This window comes from Papio anubis, chromosome 13 (genome assembly GCF_008728515.1).
Source record: "Papio anubis isolate 15944 chromosome 13, Panubis1.0, whole genome shotgun sequence".
NCBI classification, from domain to species: domain Eukaryota; kingdom Metazoa; phylum Chordata; class Mammalia; order Primates; family Cercopithecidae; genus Papio; species Papio anubis.
In genome coordinates this window covers 1,781,731-1,802,247 of record NC_044988.1, presented here as the reverse complement: position 1 = coordinate 1,802,247, position 20,517 = coordinate 1,781,731, and the positions used below count along the sequence as shown (strand labels likewise).

General features: G+C 45.4%; 1 protein-coding gene across 4 annotated transcripts in view; it reads left to right on the top strand.

Annotated features, from left to right (window-relative positions):
- SLC35D2 (solute carrier family 35 member D2) overlaps window positions 1–19,925 on the top strand; it is a 62,441-nt gene extending 42,516 nt beyond the window's left edge. For all 4 annotated transcript variants that reach the window (XM_021927741.2, XM_003912014.4, XM_009189252.4 and 1 more), the window contains 4 exons: window positions 3,687–3,754; window positions 16,302–16,380; window positions 18,555–18,637; window positions 19,295–19,925. In XM_021927741.2, the coding sequence (XP_021783433.1) occupies window positions 3,687–3,754; window positions 16,302–16,380; window positions 18,555–18,637; window positions 19,295–19,394 (330 nt within the window). In that variant the 3' untranslated portion in view covers window positions 19,395–19,925. The remainder of the gene's footprint in view (window positions 1–3,686; window positions 3,755–16,301; window positions 16,381–18,554; window positions 18,638–19,294) is intronic.
- The last annotated feature ends 592 nt before the right edge of the window (window positions 19,926–20,517 follow it).

Below are 20,517 nucleotides of genomic sequence, written 5' to 3'. Positions count from 1 at the left end.
GCCTCCCGAGTAGCTGAGATTATAGGCGCCCACCACCATGTCCGGCTAATTTTGTATTTTCAGTGGAGACGGGGTTTCACCATGTTGGCCAGGCTGGTCTCAAACTCCTGACCTCATGATCTGCCCACCTTCCAAAGTGCTAGAATTACAGATGTGAGCCACTGCGCCCAGCCAAGTTTAACTAGTTTTAAAAGTATTGTATGACAAGAGATGCCAAATATATGAGACACTCACTGTAATCTGCAAGAAAAAGCCATCAACTCCATAGGAAAAAACAAAACAAAACAAAAACAAAACAGTGAAATTTCCACTACTAATATTGAATCAGGGTAAATTTCTTCCCATTGGTCCCTTTTGACCATGGCGGAATTCATTTTAGATTGTAAACCAAAGAAGAGAAAGAAATGAATTTATGTAATTAGGTGTGTTAGCCTGTAATATAAAATTGCTTTTTGTTTACCAAGTTTGGTCTGACTGTTCTGAAAGCTGATTAATGAATTAGAGCAAAATGTGAACTTCTCTTGTTAATGGAAAGAAATTTGATGAGTTATTTTTCCTAGTTAACTGGGACTAGGAGCGATGGAGAGGATCAGAAATTGTGGTAAACGTGTGTGTGTGACTCACTCCTCTGGGAATTCAAGCCCAGACTTTGGACTTACACAGTCAATAGATCTATTAATAGTGCCTCGATTCTATCTCTGATGAACAAAGTCAGAGATGACAGCTTCTCTTGTTAACAAATTAGGCCCCTGGAAAATACTCAGCGGGTGAACTTTCTTCACTATTTGAATCACTGCAGTAGGTTCAAAGTACATCTAGTATATTACAGTTGACGAACAGGGATAAAGAATGGGACTTTTTTTTTTTCCCTGATTGAAAAACCCTGAGTGCAAAGTGAAAAAGACTCATATTCCCACAGTAAGTCTAAAGGAAGAAGGGCTTCATTGTTATTTACTTTTAATTATTTCTTTTTAAAAATAAATGTCATGCTACATTATTTTTAAAATGCCACTAATACAGTCTCATCATTATTAAGGAAATAAAACTAAAATCTATAAAAATTTAGGTTGGGTCTGGTCATGGTGGCTCACGCCAGTAATCCCTGTACTTTGGGAGGTTGAGGCGGGTGGATCTCGAGGTCAAGAGATCGAGACCATCCTGGCCAACATGGTGAAAACCCGTCTCTACTAGAAGTACAAAAATTAGCTGGGTGTGGTGGTGAGCACCTGTAGTCCCAGCTACTCGGGAGGCTGAGGCAGGAGAATTGCTTGAACCTGAGAGGTGGAGGTTGCAGTGAGCCGAGATGGTGCTGCTGCACTCTAGCCTGGTGACAGAGGGAGACTGTCTCAAAAAAAAAAAAAGAAAAAGTTAGGTTTGGTGAAGAATCTAAATATTTTTATGAGAGTCACAAAATAGCCTTCAATGAATTTTGTTGTATCAGGAACACATATATAGTTTTTATTTATTTCTTATTAATGGATGGATTGATTTTTTACTGTTTGCATAAATACTTTTAGCTCTTTGAGAAAACAGATGTTTTTCTACCCTTGGTTTGAAATTTAAAACTTACGTATTTCTCTTATTCCCAATTTTACTTTAATTTCAGACAGTAAGTGTTTCCCATGATTTTTGTGGTTTTGTTTTGTTTTGGTCTTTGACTGCCTTAAGCGTAAACTTGTTGGCTTTAATTCTCTTGGATGTTTTCTGCTCCTCTGATTAGCTTGGGGCTTGCTGGTAAGACAGGTTTTCATTTATTATATCTTTCTTTCACAAGTACGCATTTAACAAAAAGTGTTAGGATGCAAGGAAACTGTCAAACATATACAGAAGGAGACAGAGTGATGTGGCAAACGCCACATATATGCCCATCAGCCAGTTTCAACAGTTAGGAACACTTAATGTGTGTCTTTTTTTTTTTTTTTTTGAGACAGGGTCTCACTGTGTTGCCCAGGCTGGAGTGTGCAGTGGTACCATCACGGCTCACTGCAGCCTCCATCTCCTGGGCTCAGGTGATCCTCCCACCTCAGCCTTTCCAGTGCTGGGACCACAAGTGTGCACACCACCATGCCCAGCTAATTTTTGTAATGTGTATCTTTTTGATAAGTGAAGTGGGCAAAGCATTACTAATGAAACAGTGACAGTGAAATGTGGCAAGATGGTCCCGATTGGAGAAGAGAATTCTACCTTAATTGTTTAAAAATTTGAACTATAAACTTAAAAGATTTCATTTTAAATACATAGTTTCTAAAACTTGGCTAACAAAGTATTGCTTACTAGAAAGTGAGTGGAACTTATATTTATTCTATTTGATCCTGTTACGGAGCACATACTTATGGACAGTCTTTAGACACCTTCAGATTGTTTTTGGATACAAGTAGGGGACCAACCATGAAGAAAATACTCCTTCTTATTGTCTCCTCAGGAGGGTTAATTTAATTTTCCCAGCTAGGGATGAAATCCCCAGAGAGCAGAAATTGAGTCTTTTTTGTTTGTTTGTTTGAGGTGGAGTTTTGCTTTTGTTGCCCAGGCTGGAGTGCAATGGCATTACCTCGGCTCACTGCAACCTCTGCCTCCTGGGTTCAAGCGATTCTCCTGTCTCAGCCTCCATAGTAGCTGGGATTACAGGCCTCTGCCACTGTGCCTGGCTAATTTTTGTATTTTTCATAGAGATAGGGTTTCACCATGTTGGCCAGGCTGGTCTCAAACTCCTGACCTCAAGTTATCCACCCGCCTCCGCCTCCCAAAGTGCTGGGATTACAGGTGTGAGCCACCACACCTGGCCAGAAATGAAGTCTTAAATTTCTTTGTCTACCATCTCCTCCACCCCAATTACTTGATTGCTTTGTAAGTAGCAAATAGTAGTTTATTTGTTCACAATACTTCCTAAGCATGTGCAAGTTCCTGAAAACAGTTTATGACCTTAAACTTTTCTTGCCTACATTATTAATTAAGAATAAACTTTTTGGCTGGGTTTGGTGGCTCACGCCTGTAATCCCAGTACTTTGGGAGGCCAAGGCAGGCAGATGACTTGAGCCCAGGAGTTTGAGACTAGCCTGGGCAACATGGTGAGACTCTGTCTCTACTTAAAAAAAAAAAAAAAAAAGCCAGGCATGGTGACCTGTGCATATAGTCCCAGCTACTTAGGAAGCTGAGGTGGGAGGACTGATTAATCCCAGGAAGTAGAGGCTGCAGTGAGCCATGATCACACCTGGGTGACAGAGCAAGACCTGGTCTCAAAAAAGAAAGAAAAAAAAGAGAGAGATAATCAACTTTCTTCTAAAATTATTTACAAAAAATAAACCCAACCTTGAATTTGGGACCACAAATTAAACTAGTAAAGGTGTGTAAAGTCAGTGAATCAATGATAGCCTCAGCGATAATAGCAGTTGTGATTTTGTGCTGGCCGTCAGCATAGTCCTAAACAATTTCATTCAGTCCTTATATCCACCTTTTGAGGAAGGCTTTCCTTTTTTAAAATAATCTACATTTTGTAAAATGAATCTGAGGTTCAGGGAAGAAAAGAGATTTGCCCAACGTCACCCAACTAGTATCACCCAGGATTTTTAGCATTATATTTTCTGTTTGGGAAGATGGTTCCTGTATCAAAACGCAATTTAGTAAAACCAGTAAATTTAAACTGCAATATCATTAACCTAATCATTACTTTTTTTCTTTTTTAATAATAGGCTACTGAATTCAACCAATGGAAGAATGTTCTGTTTATCCTACAGTTTCTTCTTTCCTGTTTTTTGGGGTAAGAAACCACAGATAAGTAGAAACATTGGTCGACAATATCTCTTGACAAGTCACATCAAGATATGCCTTCTGTCTATTCTGTCAGAATTCCTTTGTGTTTCTCTGACTTTCTCTGGAAAGTAGCCCTGCAGCAAAGGAGGTGGCAGGGACCCAGGAGACCTGGAAACCCAGCCTGAAAGACCAGGAGCAAGCATACAACTCTTGCTTTTGAAAGTCATGCTAATGTCCTTTCTCCTCCAAAATACGATGTTGCCTATTGATTTCTGAAAGTTTGTCTGAAATGACGTTTCAAGCTCAATGCTGAGGACTTTTTTGTTTTTGTTTCTTAAGAGATGGAGTCTCACTGTGTGGCCCAGGCTGGACTCAAAGTCCTGGGCTCAAGCAGTCTTCCTACCTTAGCCTCCTGATCAGCTGGGACTCTGGGCTCCTGCCTCCAGGCCTGGCAGCGATATGTTTTCGTCTCTGTCACCATGTCGTTAGTTTTTCAAGATGCCTTCCTCACATAATGATGTGGCTATGACAGCCTTTTCCTATAGTGCTACACCTGCTGTATTCAGGAAAATTTCCAGAGAGAGATGTCCAGGCTGTTGTATGGTCCAACAGTTAGGCTCTTTTGTTCTTGAAATTTTCTTCCTTCCTTCCCTTCCTCCTTCCTTCCTCCCTCCCTCCCTCCCTCTGCTCTTTCCTTCCTTTCTTTCTTTCTTTTTTTTTTTGTGGAGATGGAGTCTCGCTTTGTTGCCCAGGCTAGAGTGCAGTGGTGAGATCTTGGCTCACTGCAACCTCTGCATCCCAGGTTCAAGCAGTTCTCCTGCCTCAGCCTACATGGGCGCTGGGGATACAGGCATGCCACAGCGGCTTCGTGCAACTTTTGTATTTTTAGTAGAGACAGAGGACTCTATTTTTAGTAGAGACAGGGTGACAGAGGAGACCCTATCTCAAAAAAAAAAAAAAAGAATAAATAGGGAACAGCAGCTCCCCTCCATTTTTCCCTGCCTCCAGCTCTGTCACTTTCTTCTCTAGAGGCAACACTGTTGGAAATCTTGGGAGGATCCTTCCTGAGCGGGGCTTCATTCCAATACAGGCCCTGGTGCCTCCCCGCTGGAAGGGCCTTGAATTCTACCTTGGGAATCACTCATCAAATGATTTTTCCTGTGAAGGAAGATGCATTCCCTCTCCACCGGCCACACTTTTCATTCTGTGTAGCTGAACTAAGACAACTCATGACCCCTTTGATCAACACTCTTCCATTCTCAATCTCGATTTCAATTGCAGTGATGTAGTCACATGTAGTAAAAACATTTATGTATCTCTTCCCTTCATTAGTTCTCTCTTTAGCTGTGTCTGATTTAATGTTTGACCTGTTGATGGAGTTTTTTATTTGAACAATTTTTTATTTTCTTTGTAAAAGTTCCACAGTTTTTTCCCAAGCGTGCCTGTTCATTTAGAAACACTCTCACTGGTGATCCTTGTGACTGTGCCTTTGACTTCTTTAAGTGTCACACACAGCTATTCTGTATTCTGTATCTGACAATCCCAGCATCTGCAGCTCTTGAGAATTTAAGTATGTAGTTTTGTTTCAGGTTATGTTCATATGTTCATTGTGGTTTGCTTTTTTCTGTGTTTGGTGACCTGTGATTGTGAGCATTTTGCTTAAATTTTTTTTTTTTTTTTTTTTTTTGAGGTGGAGTCTCACTTCGTCCCCCAGGCTGGAGGCCAGTGGCATGATCTTGGCTCACTGCAACCTCCACCTCTTGTGTTCAAGTGATTCTCCTGCCTCAGCCTCCTGAGTAGCTGGGATTACAGGCGCCCACCATCACACCTGGCTAATTTTTGTGTTTTTGGTAGAGATGGAGTTTCACCATGTTGGCCAGGCTGGTCTCGAACTCCTGACCTCAGGTGATCCTCCTGCCTCGGCCTCCCAAAGTGCTGGGATTACAAGCATGAGCCACCGCACCTGGCCCGTTTTGCTTAATCTTGATCAGCCCCGTGAGCTGAAATTGGGAATTTGAGACACTTTTCCACAGGGACAGGTTGTGTTTGCTTCTGCTGGTAGCCAGGGGTTGCCCCAGACTTTGGTCCCTTCAGGCCTTTTGAGAGTCTGGGCTCAGTACCCCCTCCTCCCCCTAGAGTTTGGCCCCAAGCCAAACTTCTCTCCCATTCATGGAAAAATTGTCTTCCACAAAATCAGTCCCTGGTGCCAAAGAGGTTGGGGACCACTGCCTTAGAGCACTTAGCCATTGTTGGAAGCATAAGTTTAGTAAAATACCTGTAGTTTTCCCAGTTGTTGACTGAGAACATTTAACCTTGAAAAAAAAAAAACTAAGCCATGCTTGTGAGTCACCCTTTGTCAAACCATCTCTTATTTTCCTCTCTAATCGAAAAATAAGAAGTCAGCCCTTAGTACACAAACTTAGGCTAGCTCCTTTCCCTGGCTAAGCCCGTATTCCTCTGTGAACAGTAGAGCAGAGATTCGAAGTCTTCTCATGTCATTGTAAACTTGATGACATATTGGCTTTTTTGGTTTGTTTTTTGTTTTTAACATGCACTTTACTGTTTAACCATTCCATGAAGGAAATCAAGAATTTGACCCTCTGAGGTCAGCTGTCCTCAGTGGGTGAGGGCGGGCAGCCTTGCTGTGAGCTGTCACTCTCCAGGGCTTACCCATGAGAGGCTTGACCCCATCTGTCTACAATTCCATACTTTTTTATTTTTTTGAGACGGAGTCTCACTCTGTTGCCCAGGCTGAAGTGCAGTGGCGCGATCTCGGTTCACTGCAAACTCCGCCTCCTGGGTTCACACCATTCTCCTGCCTCAGCCTCCTGAGTAGCTGGGACTACAGGCGCCGCCACCACGCCCGGCTAATTTTTTTGTATTTTTTTAGTAGAGACGGGGTTTCAGCTTGTTGGCCGGGCTGGTCTCGAACTCCTGACCTCATGATCCGCTCGCCTCAGCCTCCCAAAGTGCTGGGATTGCAGGCGTGAGCCACTGCACCCGGCCAACATGAACTTTACCTTTAATGGTGAAGTTTTCAGTCTGAAATTGCACTGCGAGGAGACTTCCATTTTGGCATGGCGGCTTTTTCAGAATCCTGCTTTCTTTTTTTTTTTTTTTTGAGACGGAGTCTTGCTCTGTTGCCTGGGCTGGAGTGCAGTGGCCAGATCTCAGCTCACTGCAAGCTCCGCCTCCCGGGTTCACGCCATTCTCCTGCCTCAGCCTCCCGAGTAGCTGGGACTACAGGCGCCTGCCACCTCACCCGGCTAGTTTTTGTACTTTTTAGTAGAGACGGGGTTTCACCGTGTTAGCCAGGATGGTCTCGATCTCCTGACCTCGTGATCCGCCCATCTCGGCCTCCCAAAGTGCTGGGATTACAGGCTTGAGCCACCGCGCCCGGCCAGAATCCTGCTTTCTTGCAGTTTCTCAAAGTACGCTAGGATCTGATCATCTGCATCTCCATAGTGAGCTTCCCAGCACCTCCTTGGCTTTGGGCACTGCTGCTGGTTTCGGGCTGTCTCTTCTCTCCTGACCGGTGCTAAGGGATGTCTTAGGGTAACACACACACCGCAACTCCAGACTCCACGTGAGCCCACTCAGCCTCTTACTTGCTTTCATCGCTTTCAGGTTTGCATTTCGGGCTTGCTTTTTTTTCAGCCACCAAACCTCTATTCCGAGTTGAAAATAAAATTTAAAAATTATTACGCTTTGAAATGTTTTGTTAAGAAGCCGATAGAAAGGTGAAAGGGCCAGTGCCAACCACAGTCCTGAAAAATACTGTAAACCAGCAGTCCCCAACCTTTTTGGCACCAGGGACTGGTTTCTTGGAAGACAATTTTTCCATGGCTGGAGGATGGGTAAGGATGGTTTTGGGATGAAACTGTTCTACCTCAGATCATCAGGCATTGGATTCTCATAAGGAGCACACAACCTACTTCCCTCAAATGTGCAGTTCACAGTAGGGTTTGCGCTCCTATGAGAATCTAATGCCACCACTGATCTGACAGGAGGTGGGGCTCAGGTGGTCATGCTTGCTAACCTTTTGCTGTGCACCTCAGTTCCTAACAGGCTGTGGACTGGTACCAGTCCGCGGTCCAGGGCTTGGGGACCCCTGCTATAAACCAAAGAGTGTCTGAGACGGGTCTCAATCTATTTAGAGGTTCATTTTTCCAAGGTTGAGGATGCCCTTGGGGAGGAAGAGACACAAGTCACAGTAGGATCTGTGGCCTGTGCTTTTTCCAAGGAGAATTTTGAGGACTTCAATATTTAAAGGGGAAAGGGTGGCAGGAGGGGCAGAGGGAAAGAAAACAAAGGGAGGGAGGGTATGTCAGGAGGTGAGTGGTTACATTCTTGTAAGGTGAGTGAGTCCTACCTTCTTGCAAGATTTGGATTAGTGCTCACTGAATCCACATGTTACATGTGAAAGGAGAGGTCGAAGAACAATTATTCATTTGTCTGGCTTTCAGCAAATCTGCATTTTACATAAGATAAAAGCAAGCATACAGGAGAAGAAGGAGGCAATCACGCATTTGTCTTGGAGTGGGCAGAGGGATGATTTCTAGTTCTGTCTTTGTCCAGTACCTGTTTTAAGATAAGCTATTAATTTACATCATCATGTGGGCATGGTGGCTCAAGCCTGCAATCCCAGCACTTTGGGAAGCCGAAGTGGGCAGATCACTTGAGGTCAGGCATTCGAGACCAGCCTGGCCAACATGGTGAAACCGTGTCTCTACTAAATATACAAAAATCAGCCAGGCGTGGTCGTGTGCCCTTGTAATCCAAGCTACTTGGGAGGCTGAGGCACGAGAATCTCTTGAACCCGGGAGGTGGAGGTTGCAGTGAGCCAAGACTGTGCCATTACACTCTAGCCTGGGTGACAGTGCAAGACTCCATCTAAAAAAAAAAAAAAAAAAAAAAAAAAATCAGGGTGAAATTCAGCAGAACTCTGTTTTAGGGTGAAGATTTTGGGACCTGCAAGGAAATTCCTTGTGAGCAATTTGTGAGGAAGGCCACGTGGAGAGATACGTGGCCCTCTCTCTTTGCAGCTATCTATAGAGGAACAGAATAGAAGGCTTTTGTGTGACTCAGTTTCCAGACTTAACTTCTCCCTTGGCATCGTGAGTTTGGGGTTCTGAGATTTAATTTTCCTTTCACAACACTATCCTGAATGCCATAACCCCCAAAAGATCTAACTTCCAAAAATTATAATCCTGAAAGAGTAGAATCTCAAATGTTGAAATCCTGAAAGCTGAATTCTGGGGAAGGGATTGTGTATTTTGGTTGTATGCAGGATGGTTGCTTCATGTCAGGTGGATGCAACTAAATAACAAAATTACTTTGTTACTGTCTTCATTTGGAAACTTAAGTATGGTTTAAGACGATGCTGGGGGTGCCAAGTTGACAAGCAGGGGGAATTGTGGAGTTAATTTCAGGTATCAACTCGACTGGATTAAGGAGTACCTGGGAGCCCAGTGAAGCTTTATTTTAGTTGTGTGTCTGTGTGTGTACGTGGGTGTGGAAACCCACAGGAGATTGGCGTGCAAGTCTGAGTGGACCAGGTGGGGAGGATTTGCCCTCATGGTTGGCAGGCACCAGCCAATTGGCCATGGCACGGAGAGATCAAATACAGAAGAGGCGAATCCATCCCTCTTTGAAATCTGGGACAGACTTTCTTCTGCTGCCTTGGACATCAGAACTCCCAGCTCACTGGCCTTGGGAATCCAGGGCTTCCACCAGCAGTCTGTGGTCAGGAGGCCTTTGGCCTTGGATTGAGAGTTACACCAAAGGCTTCCCTCGTTCTGAGGCCTTTGGACTTGGTCTAAGCCATGCTACTGGCATCTCAGGGTCTCCAGCTTGCAGATGGCCTGTCTTGGGACTTTTTAGCCTCCATAATTGCGGGAGCCAATTCCCCTGATAAATCCCCTCTCATATATCTATACCTGTGTATTCTATTGGTTCTGTTCCTCTGGGGAACCCTGACTAATACAGATTCCTTTATTGAGGAAGCCAAATATCATTCCTTCCTACTGTATTCGTAACAACACAACAGAAGAGATCCATGAAAATGTTCTCTCACAAACGGGCTATGAAAGATAGAAGTTTAAAAGCTAGTCATCATTGGTGCCGCGAAAGCAGAACATTGCTTAACTGCAATGGCTGAGCAGTTATCAAACTTGCAGATAGACAGCGTATTCTTACAAAGACCGCGGACCACAGCCACTCTCCAGGTACCAGTGCAGGAGTGTTCTGAAGATCAGAGGTGTAAAAATGCAGGGGAGAAATATAAGAAATCTAGACTGGACACAGTGGCTCATGCCTGTAGCTCTAACGCTTTGTTTGGGAGGCTGAGGTGGGAGGATCACTTGAGGCCAGGAGTTTGAGACCAGCCTGGGCGACATATGAGAACTCATTTCTACAGAAAAAAGTTAGGCAAATATGGTGGCATGTTCTTACAGTTCCAGCTACTCAGGAGGGTGAGGCAGGAGGATTGCTTGAGCCCAGGAGTTTGAGGCTGCAGTGAGCTATGATGGCACCACTGCACTCCAACCTGGGCAACAGAGGGAGGACCTGTCTCTTAAAAAAGTATATATATAAAAAAGTGTGTATTTATATATATATAAGTGTATATGTATATGTGTGTGTATATATGTAAATCTCTCCTGCCAAATTATTCAGTGCTGTAGAATTTCTGTCCCTTAAAAGATATAAATAATGTCTTTTTTTTTTTTTTTTTTTTTCGAGATGGAGTCTCACTCTGCCCAGGCTGGAGTGCAGTGACGTGATTTCATCTCACTGCAACCTCTGCCTCCTGGGTTCAAGCGATTCTCCTGCCTCAGCCTCCTGAGTAGCTGAGATTATAGGTTCCAGCCACCATGCCCAGCTAATTTTTGTATGTTTAGTAGAGGTGGAGTTTCACCATGTTGCCCAGGCTGGCACTCTGTGAGTTCTTAGGAGTGAGTTCTTCCCAGAGATGATGAGGATGAGGTTCCTTGGAATTCTTTGAAATCTGGAATTATAAGAGAATGATGTGCTCGGGTACCATTGTGGATGGTGGAAGGAACGCAAACGTGGCCTGTGAATATTTGAACGTTTGTGTCGAGTTTCTGTATTTGTTGGGGCAGGGAACGGTAATCAGTAACAAGGTGTAAACTAGGTCATTTGAGTTTTGTTTGTGACTGCCACAGTGTTGGGTAAGGCAGTTATTTTTGTGCTGTTTTTAGAACAGGAAGAAGAAACCTTTGAGCAGAGGTTCTGGTCCAGGAGTTTCTACTTGGGCACCTCCACCCTGGGGGCCCTAGAAGCAGAACTCTCAGCCGGCCTGTGTTGTCTGAATAAATGTGCGTCAGATGTATGTGCTGTTATGTTTCAAATGTACACTGATAATATCATGACTTCAAAATACAGAGCGGGCTGGGCATGGTGGCTCACACCTGTGATCCCAGCACTTTGGGAGGCCGAGGTGGGAGGATCACCTGAGCCCAGAAGGCAGAGACTGGAATCATCTGAGCCCAGTGAGCTGTGATTGTGCCACTGTACTCCAGCCTGAGTGAACGAGTGAGACCCTGTCTAAAAAATACATAGAATGGAAAGAAAGGTTACTAAGAATTCAGCAATACTTTTAAATATTGTTGCATTTTATTAATCTACAGATAGTAAAACCAAAGCTAGTCATGTGGAGGTTGATATTTTCAGTAGTAAAAGGGGTGTGGTTTCCCTTTTACTGAGTACTGAGTTAACGAAGGTTCTTTTAGTTCAGAGTCTTGGTTTTGGCCAAAGAACTATACAAGTGGTTTTTTGCATATAGAAATGGATTCTTTTAAAAAATGTAATATACTACGACTTTGAGCCCAGTGGTTCTATATTTGCCCTCTCTGGGGACATCTAGTGGGTATATTAAGAAGTGCAAGCTGGGAGTGGGGCTAATGCCTATAGTCCCAGCACTTTGGGAGGCTGGGGAGGGAGGATTGCTTGAGCCACAGAGTTCCAGACCAGCCTGGGCAAGACAGCAAGACTCTGTATCTAGAAAAATTTAAAAATTAGCCAGGTTTAGTGATGTGTACCTATAGTTCCAGCTACTTGAGAGGCCGAGGTGGGAGGATTGCTTGAGCCTGGGAGGTGGAGGCTGCAGTGAACCATGATCACACCACTGCACTCCAGCCTGGGCAAAAGAGTGAGACCCTGTCTTTAAAACACAGAAAAGAAAACAGCAGTGCAGCTCTTCGGTCTAGCCGCCTATCTGTTGCTAAGGAGGATGGCTGCTCATTGAGGCTCACTCCAGAATGTTAGGGAGGGGTTCTCCTCCCTGGCGCAGCCCAGCTGGTGAGTGATGTCCTCGTCACCCACACTCATGATAGATGGTGCTGGGATCTTAGATCCGTGATGTCTTCTGATTCTGAATGCAGGCTGAGGTGGCTTCACTAAGATGGAGCCGGGTGTGATGGCGCACTTCTCTAAGCCCAGCTACTTGGAAGACAGGCGGGAGGATCCCTTGAACCCAGGCATTCATGTCCAGCCTGGGTAATACAGGCAGACCTCGTCAAGACATAAGGTTCCCCACAACCCTTTTTTAAGAAAAAAAAAAACGTAGGATGGAGAAAATGTTGCATGACTGGAACCCTGGAGTTGGAATTTTAAAGCAAAAGTGGAAATAAAGAACATCCATGCTGTCCTTGGTTGAAGGCTGCGCTGGTGCGTACGCGGCCTGCAGGAAGCTCCTCTCTTGCCCCTGCGTTGGGCTGGGCCCTGTGCTGTGCTCCCGCTGCTGCGCAGCTGTCTCCTCTGAGCTGGGTCTGAGTGGCTCCGGGGCAGGTGCTGCGAATGGGATGGTCCCCTCCGACGGCCAGGGCCTGGCAGAGCAGGCACTCAGTGGCATCAGTTTGAGTTTTCAAATTTTTTCATTTTATGCATAAATAGGATTATTTATAGCTCCTGGGAATCTAAATTAATGTTAGATTTATTAAAATTATAACAATTTGAGAAACTTGGATTTCGGTTTTTTTTGTTTTGAGACGGAGTCTCACTTTGTCCCCCAGGCTAAAGTACAGTGGTGCGATCCCGGCTCACTGCAACCTCTGCCTCTTGGGCTCAAGCGATTCTCCTGCCTCAGCCCCCCGAGTAGCTGAGACTACAGGTGCCCGCCACCACACCTGGCTAATTTTTTGGTATTTTTAGTAGAGACAGGGTTTCACTGCGTTGGCCAGGATCGTCTCACTCTCTGCCTGCCTTGGCCTCCCAAAGTGCTGGGATTACAGGCGTGAGCCACCATGCCCGGCCGAAACTTAGATTTTTTTTCTTAAGCCTTAAAGTTCAACTTACAAATATTATTGCCTTATTTATAAGGCTAACAATTTTTCTATAAAAGAACATTTACTTTCATTATTTGATAAATGGTTTATTAACTCAAGTTTAACTGATTAAAATCCCCTAAACAATGTACTGTAAATCAGTTCCATTTACAGCTTAGTGAATTAAAATAATTTAAGCATTTTCAACTGCTTTTACAAATGGGAGCTGCCTACTTTTTCTTCAGCAATTCCAACCCCTGAGGCCAATTAACAAAGCTAGTAGATTGCTTTCTGTACTTAAGCAACTGTTTGAAATCTAATAAACCAAATTTAGAAATGGGGTAAATCAGCTTCTTAAAAAACATTCAGGCCGGGCGCAGTGGCTCACGTCTGTAATCCCAGCACTTTGAGGGGCCGAGGCGGGCAGATCACGAGGTCAAGAGAGCGAGACCATTCTGGCCAACATGGTGAAACCTCGTCTCTACTAAAAGTACAAAAATTAGCTGGGTGTGATGGCGCTCGCCTGTAGTCCCAGCTACTTGGGAGGCTGAGGCAGGAGAATTGCTTGAACCTGGGAGGCAGAGGTTGCAGTGAGCCGAGATCACGCCACTGCACTCCAGGCTGGCCACAGAGTGAGATTCCGTCTCAAAAAAAAAAAAAAAAAATTCAAATTCTGATGAGACTTCAACACTCTTCTTTCAAATTAAAATTGCAAGTCTAACATCAATTATATATTTCAAATTAGAACCAAGAGTTTCTTTAACTTTTCAAATTGTTTTAATTACAATGCACACAGTATTTCAAAGATTACAAAATTTAAGTTTGAAATTAAGTTTATTCTTCAACTTGTAAAGCTTGATATTCTGATTTTTTCCCTCTACCACCTTTAGTAATAAACACACTCAGGCCAACAGAGGTTATCATGTTGAAGGTCTGTGACCGTGATCTCCACCAGAGATTTAGCCTAGCACCAAGACCGAGTGTTAAATTCTAGCAGGATTCTAGAATTCAATAAATTCGTGCTTACCCAAGTGCAGGTGCACTGAGCCCTTTGCTAGAGTTGAGTTCGCTTCTGTCAATGGGGAATCCAAGCTCCTGCCTTCAACCTGGGACTAATTAATTAATTAATTAATTGAGACGGAGTCTCGCCCTGTCACCCAGGCTGGAGTGCAGTGGTATGATCTCAGCTCCGCCTCCCGGGTTCAAGCAATTCTGCTGCCTTATCCTCCCGAGTAGCTGGGACTACAGGCATGTGCCGCCATGCCCGGCTAATTTTCGTATTTTTAGTAAAGAGAGGGTTTCACCATGTTGGCCAGGCTGGTCTGGAACTCCTGACCTCAGGCGATTCACCCACCTCCGCCTCCTAAAGTGCTGGGATTATGGGCATAAGTCACCGTGTCCAGCCTGACCTGGGATTTAGCTTTTCACATCTCACCCACCTTGTGCTCTCCCTGTACCTTCCGTGTTTCTTCCTCAGCCGGTTTGTATTCCCTTTCAACATTTCATCATCTGATCTGAGTTGCAGCTTAGGTGAGGTTGCAGCTAATTTCCATCACGGCTTGACTGGAATTAGCTCACTTCTTTACCTGACTGGATTGGGCATTCTTTTTTTTTGTTTTGTTTTGTTTTTTTGTTTGTTTTTTTGAGACGGAGTCTCGCTTTGTCGCCCAGGCTGGAGTGCAGTGGCCGGATCTCAGCTCACTGCAAGCTCCGCCTCCCGGGTTCATGCCATTCTCCTGCCTCAGCCTCCCGAGTAGCTGGGACTACAGGCGCTGCCACCTCGCCCGGCTAGTTTTTTGTATTTTTAGTAGAGACGGGGTTTCACTGTGTTAGCCAGGATGGTCTCGATCTCCTGACCTCGTGATCCGCCCGCCTAGGCCTCCCAAGGTGCTGGGATTACATGCGTGAGCCACCGCGCCCAGCCGGATTTGGCATTCTTTACCTGTGTATGTGTTTTCTTGTTGCGTGCTCGTTCACAAGGCTGTATCATTTTATTGGCAAGTAAGTATCAATACCTACTGTCATGTTAAGTGCCTGAGTTAACTTTGGTAACAGGTACAGTAGCCTTATCCACACGTGGCATCTGTTTCAATCTCCTCTGTCTGAAGGCAGCAGTCGCTCAGCTGATTTCCTCTTCCGACACCAGGGGTCCTCCTCTCTGGCTGCAGGTCAGAATCACCTGAGGATCTTTCATCTCGTGCGTGGTCAGGGCCCCGCCTCAAACCATGTGAAGCAGAACCTCTGCCAGGCATCGTTCATTGTGTGTTGGAAGTGCAGCAGGCAGACTGGGCATGGTGGCTCACGCCTGTAATCCTAGCATTTTGGGAGGCCAAGGCAGGCGGATTGCCTGAGCTCAGGAGTTCAAGACCAGCCTGGGCAACACAGTGAAACCCCATCTCTACTTCAAAATACAAAAAAAATTAACTGGTGGCATGAGCCTCAGCAGTGCAGCCGGGAAGACTGAGGCAGGCAGGAAATGGCTGCAGAGGAACTTCGGTGAGGCTTGCCGATGACTCCAGATAAGCGCCACTGCACTCCCAGCCTGGTCATTTTAAGTGAGACTCCGATCTAAAACAAACAAACAAAACAGGTGATTCTGATGCACAGAGGGATTAAAAACTCTTAAAAGTTGGCCCGAGTGACCCGGCTCACACCTGTAATCCCAGCACTTTGGGAGGCCAAGGCGGGTGGATCACCTGAGGTCAGGAGATCCAGACCATCCTGGCTAACCTGGTGAAACCCCTGTCTCTACTAAAAATACAAAAATTGGCGGGCATGGTGGCGGGGTGCCTGTAGTCCCAGCTACTCGGGGAGGCTGAGGCAGGAGAATGGCCACGAACCCAGGAGGCTGGAGCTGGGGTGAGCTCAGGTCAGCTGCCACTGCACTCCAGCCTGGTGACAGGGCAGAACTCCGTCTCAAAAAAAAACTCAAAGTCTTAACTTCATTTAACATGCTGATAAATGAGAGATTTCAGGTCATTAAACCTTGTTCTCCTTACTCCCAGGTTGTGAAAACATTCAGGGGAAATGTACAGAGAAACTGAGAAGGATACCTTAAGTAGAAGGTTTAGCTAATTCCCAGCTGGACCATTTTCCTGTCATAAGACCAATAGCAAGATATCTTAAGGTGTGGGTTACAAAACCTTTATGATATGTGTTTCTTTTTTCTTTGCCTTAAAGTGCTTGTGTGGGGGCCACTGCTGGCCTTAACCTATTTATTATTCCCCAGCGTAGTGAGACGCACACTCTGTGTCTGCTTCCTTGTCGCAGGTTTCTGCTGATGTACTCCACGGTTCTGTGCAGCTATTACAATTCAGCCTTGACGACAGCAGTGGTTGGAGCCATCAAGGTGAGTGGATGGAGCCTTGGAAGGAACAACTGAGTCAAGGAATGGACTGTGAATCCAGATTTTCCGCTGGAGGCCGGATTTGATTCTGTTGGTTGTGGTGGTGGTGGTGTAAGAATGAGGGCTGTGACCTTTTCAGCTGGGCCTGTGTGATCCCATCTTACTTCTTTTTCTCTTTTGGGACAGAGTCTCGTTCTGTCATCCAGGCTGGAGTGCGGTGGTGCAATCTTGGCTCACTGCACCCACCTCCCTGGTTCAAGCAGTTCTCCTGCCTCAGCCTCCCGAGTAGCTGGGATTACAGGCGCCCGCCACCACAGCTGGCTAACTTTTTATATTTTTGGTAGAGACTGGGTTTCACCATGTTGGCCAGGCTGGTCTTGAACTCCTGACCTCATGATCCACCCACCTCAGCCTCCGAAAGTGCTGGGATTACAGGTGTGAGCCACTGAGCCCAGCCCCATCTTACTCTTCTAATCTACTGCATAGAATAGAGGGACAGATTGCTAATTTATAAAGGAGAGACAATTACAACTTTTAAGTTGGGGTAGCTTGGAGGGGGTGGGTCTGGGAAAATGAAGTAAAAAGCTAAAACAAAACAAAACAAAACCCAGGTATCAATGATGAGTAAGACACCTTGTGATCCATAATTTGGTTTTCTGGGAGAACCTGCCCACTGAGAAGTGGAGCCCTTGTGGAGGTGCGTGCTGTGTGGTGAGGTCGGTGAGCTTGTGGGCTGGTGTGTGGTGAGGTCGGTGAGCTTGTGGGCTGGTGTGTGGGTGTGTGGTGAGGTCGGTGAGCTTGTGGAGGTGCATGCTGTGTGGTGAGGTCGGTGAGCCTGTGGGCTGGTGTGTGGGTGTGTGGTGAGGTCGGTGAGCTTGTGGGCTGGTGTGTGGGGGTGTGTGTGGATGCATCCGAATAAACACACACGCACGTGAATGAATAGCGGGAGAGGCGTTCTGGATTCTATTCCGTAATTGCTTCGTTTTTCTATTCACACGAAGTCCTAGAGTGTTTGAAAACACGCCTGCTTCAAGAATTCACCTGTCCCTTGGCTGCCCAGAGGTCTCCTAGAATGCACTGGGCAGAGCATGGCCTGGAATTTACTGTCTCCACTCTGCTCAAGTATATGATCAAGACGATTAACTCACTACTTGGCCCTGGTGTGCCCACAGATTGCAGTGTAGTGTCCAGTGCACAATCTGCAGTGCCCAGGGTTGAAAAAAAAAAGAAAAAAAGAAAAACAGGCCAGGCACAGTGGCTCATGCCTGTAATCCCAGGACTTCAAGAGGCTGAGGCAGGCAGATCACCTGAGGTCAGGAATTAGAGACCAGCCTGGCCAATATGTCAAAACCCCATCTCTACTAAAAATACAAAAATGAGCCAGGTGTGGTGGTGGGCGCCCTGTAGTCACAGCTACTTGGGAGGCTGGACTGGAGAATCTCTTGAACCTGGGAGGCAAAGGTTGCAGTGAGCCCAGATTGTGCCACTGCCCTCCAACCTGGGCAACAGAGCGAGACTCTGTCTAATAAAAAAAAAAAAAAGAAGAAAAAAGACCCCGGAAAACCTCACTACCCAGTGATAGTAAAGAGTTAGGATCTGGCAAGCTGATGGTAGCCCCACTCTTCCTCTTTCGCCTGCATGCCAACTGGAACAGGGGAGAGAATAACGCAATTTTCTGTTGTTATCAGACCATAATTTACTGCATTCATTTAGTAAGCCCCATGTGTAATGGCTGCTTTATTTTTCTAAGGCAGGGTCTTGCTCTGTTGCCCAGGCTGGAGTACAGTGGCATGTAGCTCAGTGCAGCCTTGACCTCCTGGGCTCAAGCAGTCCTCCCACTTCAGTCCCTGTGGGATTACAGGCATGTGCCACCATGTCCGGCTACTTTCAAAAAATTTTTTGTAGAGATGGGATCTCACTATGTTGCCCCCGCTGGTCTTAAACTCCTGGGCTCAAGTGATCCTTTGACTTTGGCCTCCCAGAGTATTGGGATTACAGGCGTGAGCCATCATTCCTGGCCTGTAATGGTTTTTTATTTTTTTCAGCCCCCTGTGAATATCCCTATGTACAAGTCTCTTTGCAAAGTAACTAAAATGTCTAGTTTCAGGTTTTACTATTTATATTTTCCCCTAAACATTTTACTTTTAAAATGACAAATCCTCTCTCGTTTTCTGCAGAATGTATCCGTTGCCTACATTGGGATGTTAATCGGTGGAGACTACATTTTCTCTTTGTTAAACTTTGTAGGATTAAATATTTGGTGAGTGGGAATTTTTAATGGACTCGCTTTGGGAAAACAAGAACCTTAAACAGTTCGATTAATATGTAATAAGCAAAAGAGCCTAGAGAAGTCTTTCATGTTAAGCCAGGAGGCGTTTTGACATTCTAATTTCTATGATAATTTTACTTCATCCCTGGGTTCATCCTCATGCAGATCCATGGGGACATGTGTGATGACAGTTTGCGGGGCTGGGATCGGAATTTAACTCACCTGTCTTCCTCACAGAAGGCCCCTGCATTCTCTGCCCTCCTGTGAAGTGGAGGGTGTTAACCTTTGTGACCACTAGGCTCAGCAAGCAGGAGGTGTGGACTAACCCAGCTTTGAAAGGCATTTGGGGTCTCACCAGTGGGATACTATTTAAGGCTAAGGGTATGTAGTTTATTCAGTAAAAACCAAGGGCTTATTTTCTCTCTGAGGTTCTGCATTAGATTTGATGACTCTTTTTCTGCCTCCAAAGGCTTGTAAATAAGAGGGGACATTCTCATCAAGCAATCTACAAACCTGAGGAGAAACACAGATATTGGAATAATTCCCTCCGCGTGAAGCAGGCTGTATTGATAAAAACGCCAGCAACTGCTGCTGGAGCCCCTGGGAAATTCCCCGTCATTTATTTTCACTTTTTTTTTCTCCTTTCAGCATGGCAGGGGGCTTGAGATACTCCTTTTTAACACTGAGCAGCCAGTTAAAACCGAAACCTGTGGATGAAGAAAACATCCATTTGGATTTGAAGAGCTAGAGTCTGCGGCAGGATTGGAGACTGACTTGTGACTGGGGGCTGGGGGGTATTCCCAGCGGGAATGTGAAGCCAGAGGTTTCAGATTTGTGACATCCACCCCCTGGGCAAGTGAGAGCATCTGCAAAATGTAAAGAGAACTACCTCATATGCATGCACGATGAGCCAATGGCAGTCCCGAGAAATGCACTTGGGCCACGCCTTACTGGTGGAAAGCAAATCTTTTCAAAATAAGCCACTGGGACTCGGTAGGTGGAGCCCCAGCTGCTCTTCGAGGGACCTGCGGGGCCTTCGTGGCATCTCTGTGCCATGTGCTGGCAGGAGGTTGATGTGATGGTGACTGTTTTCTGATCAGCACCTTGGCCGTGATTCGCAAGGTCCCAGCCAAAGCAAAGGGCTGGTGGTTTCAGTTTAAACAGACATGTCTTTATTCTAATAAAATTAGTTAACTGCCAGTAATTTGTTAGCTTTGATGAAAGCTATGTTGGTATCTTTTCCTAATCATCAAAGTAAATAAAAAATCATTTCTATGTATGCCTCATCATGTGGTATTATTGGAGGCAGAAAACAGTGTCCGTCATTCACAATGTAGCAGAATGTGTCACCTTGAAGGGACAATTCCAAACTCCTTTATGACTCGAGGTTGGGGAAAGCTACAAAGTAACTCAGTAGGGAAAAAAAATACTCAGGCTTTATCCTGTTTTTTTTGTTTTTTTTTTGTTTTTTTTGAGACAGAATCTCATTCTATCCCCCAGGCTGGAGTGCAGTGGCGCAATCTCGACTCACTGCAGTCTCTGCCACCTGGGTTCAGGTGATTCTCTTGCTTCAGCCTCCCAAGTAGCTGCGATTACAGGCATCTGCCACCACATCCTGCTGATTTTTGTATTTTTAGTAGAGACGAGGTTTGGCCGTCATGTTGGCCAGGCTAGTCTTGAACTCCTGACCTCAAGTGATCTGCCCACCTTGGCCTCCTAAAGTGCTGGGATCACAGGTGTGAGCCACTGCGCCCGGGTAGTCCTGTTAGCATTTAAGCGCTGACCTGTTTGTTTCTTCTCTTCTCCCTCCAGGTTTGTTCAGGAGCTTTTACCAAAGGTGCATTTCCTCACATGCTCACCTACCTCCAACC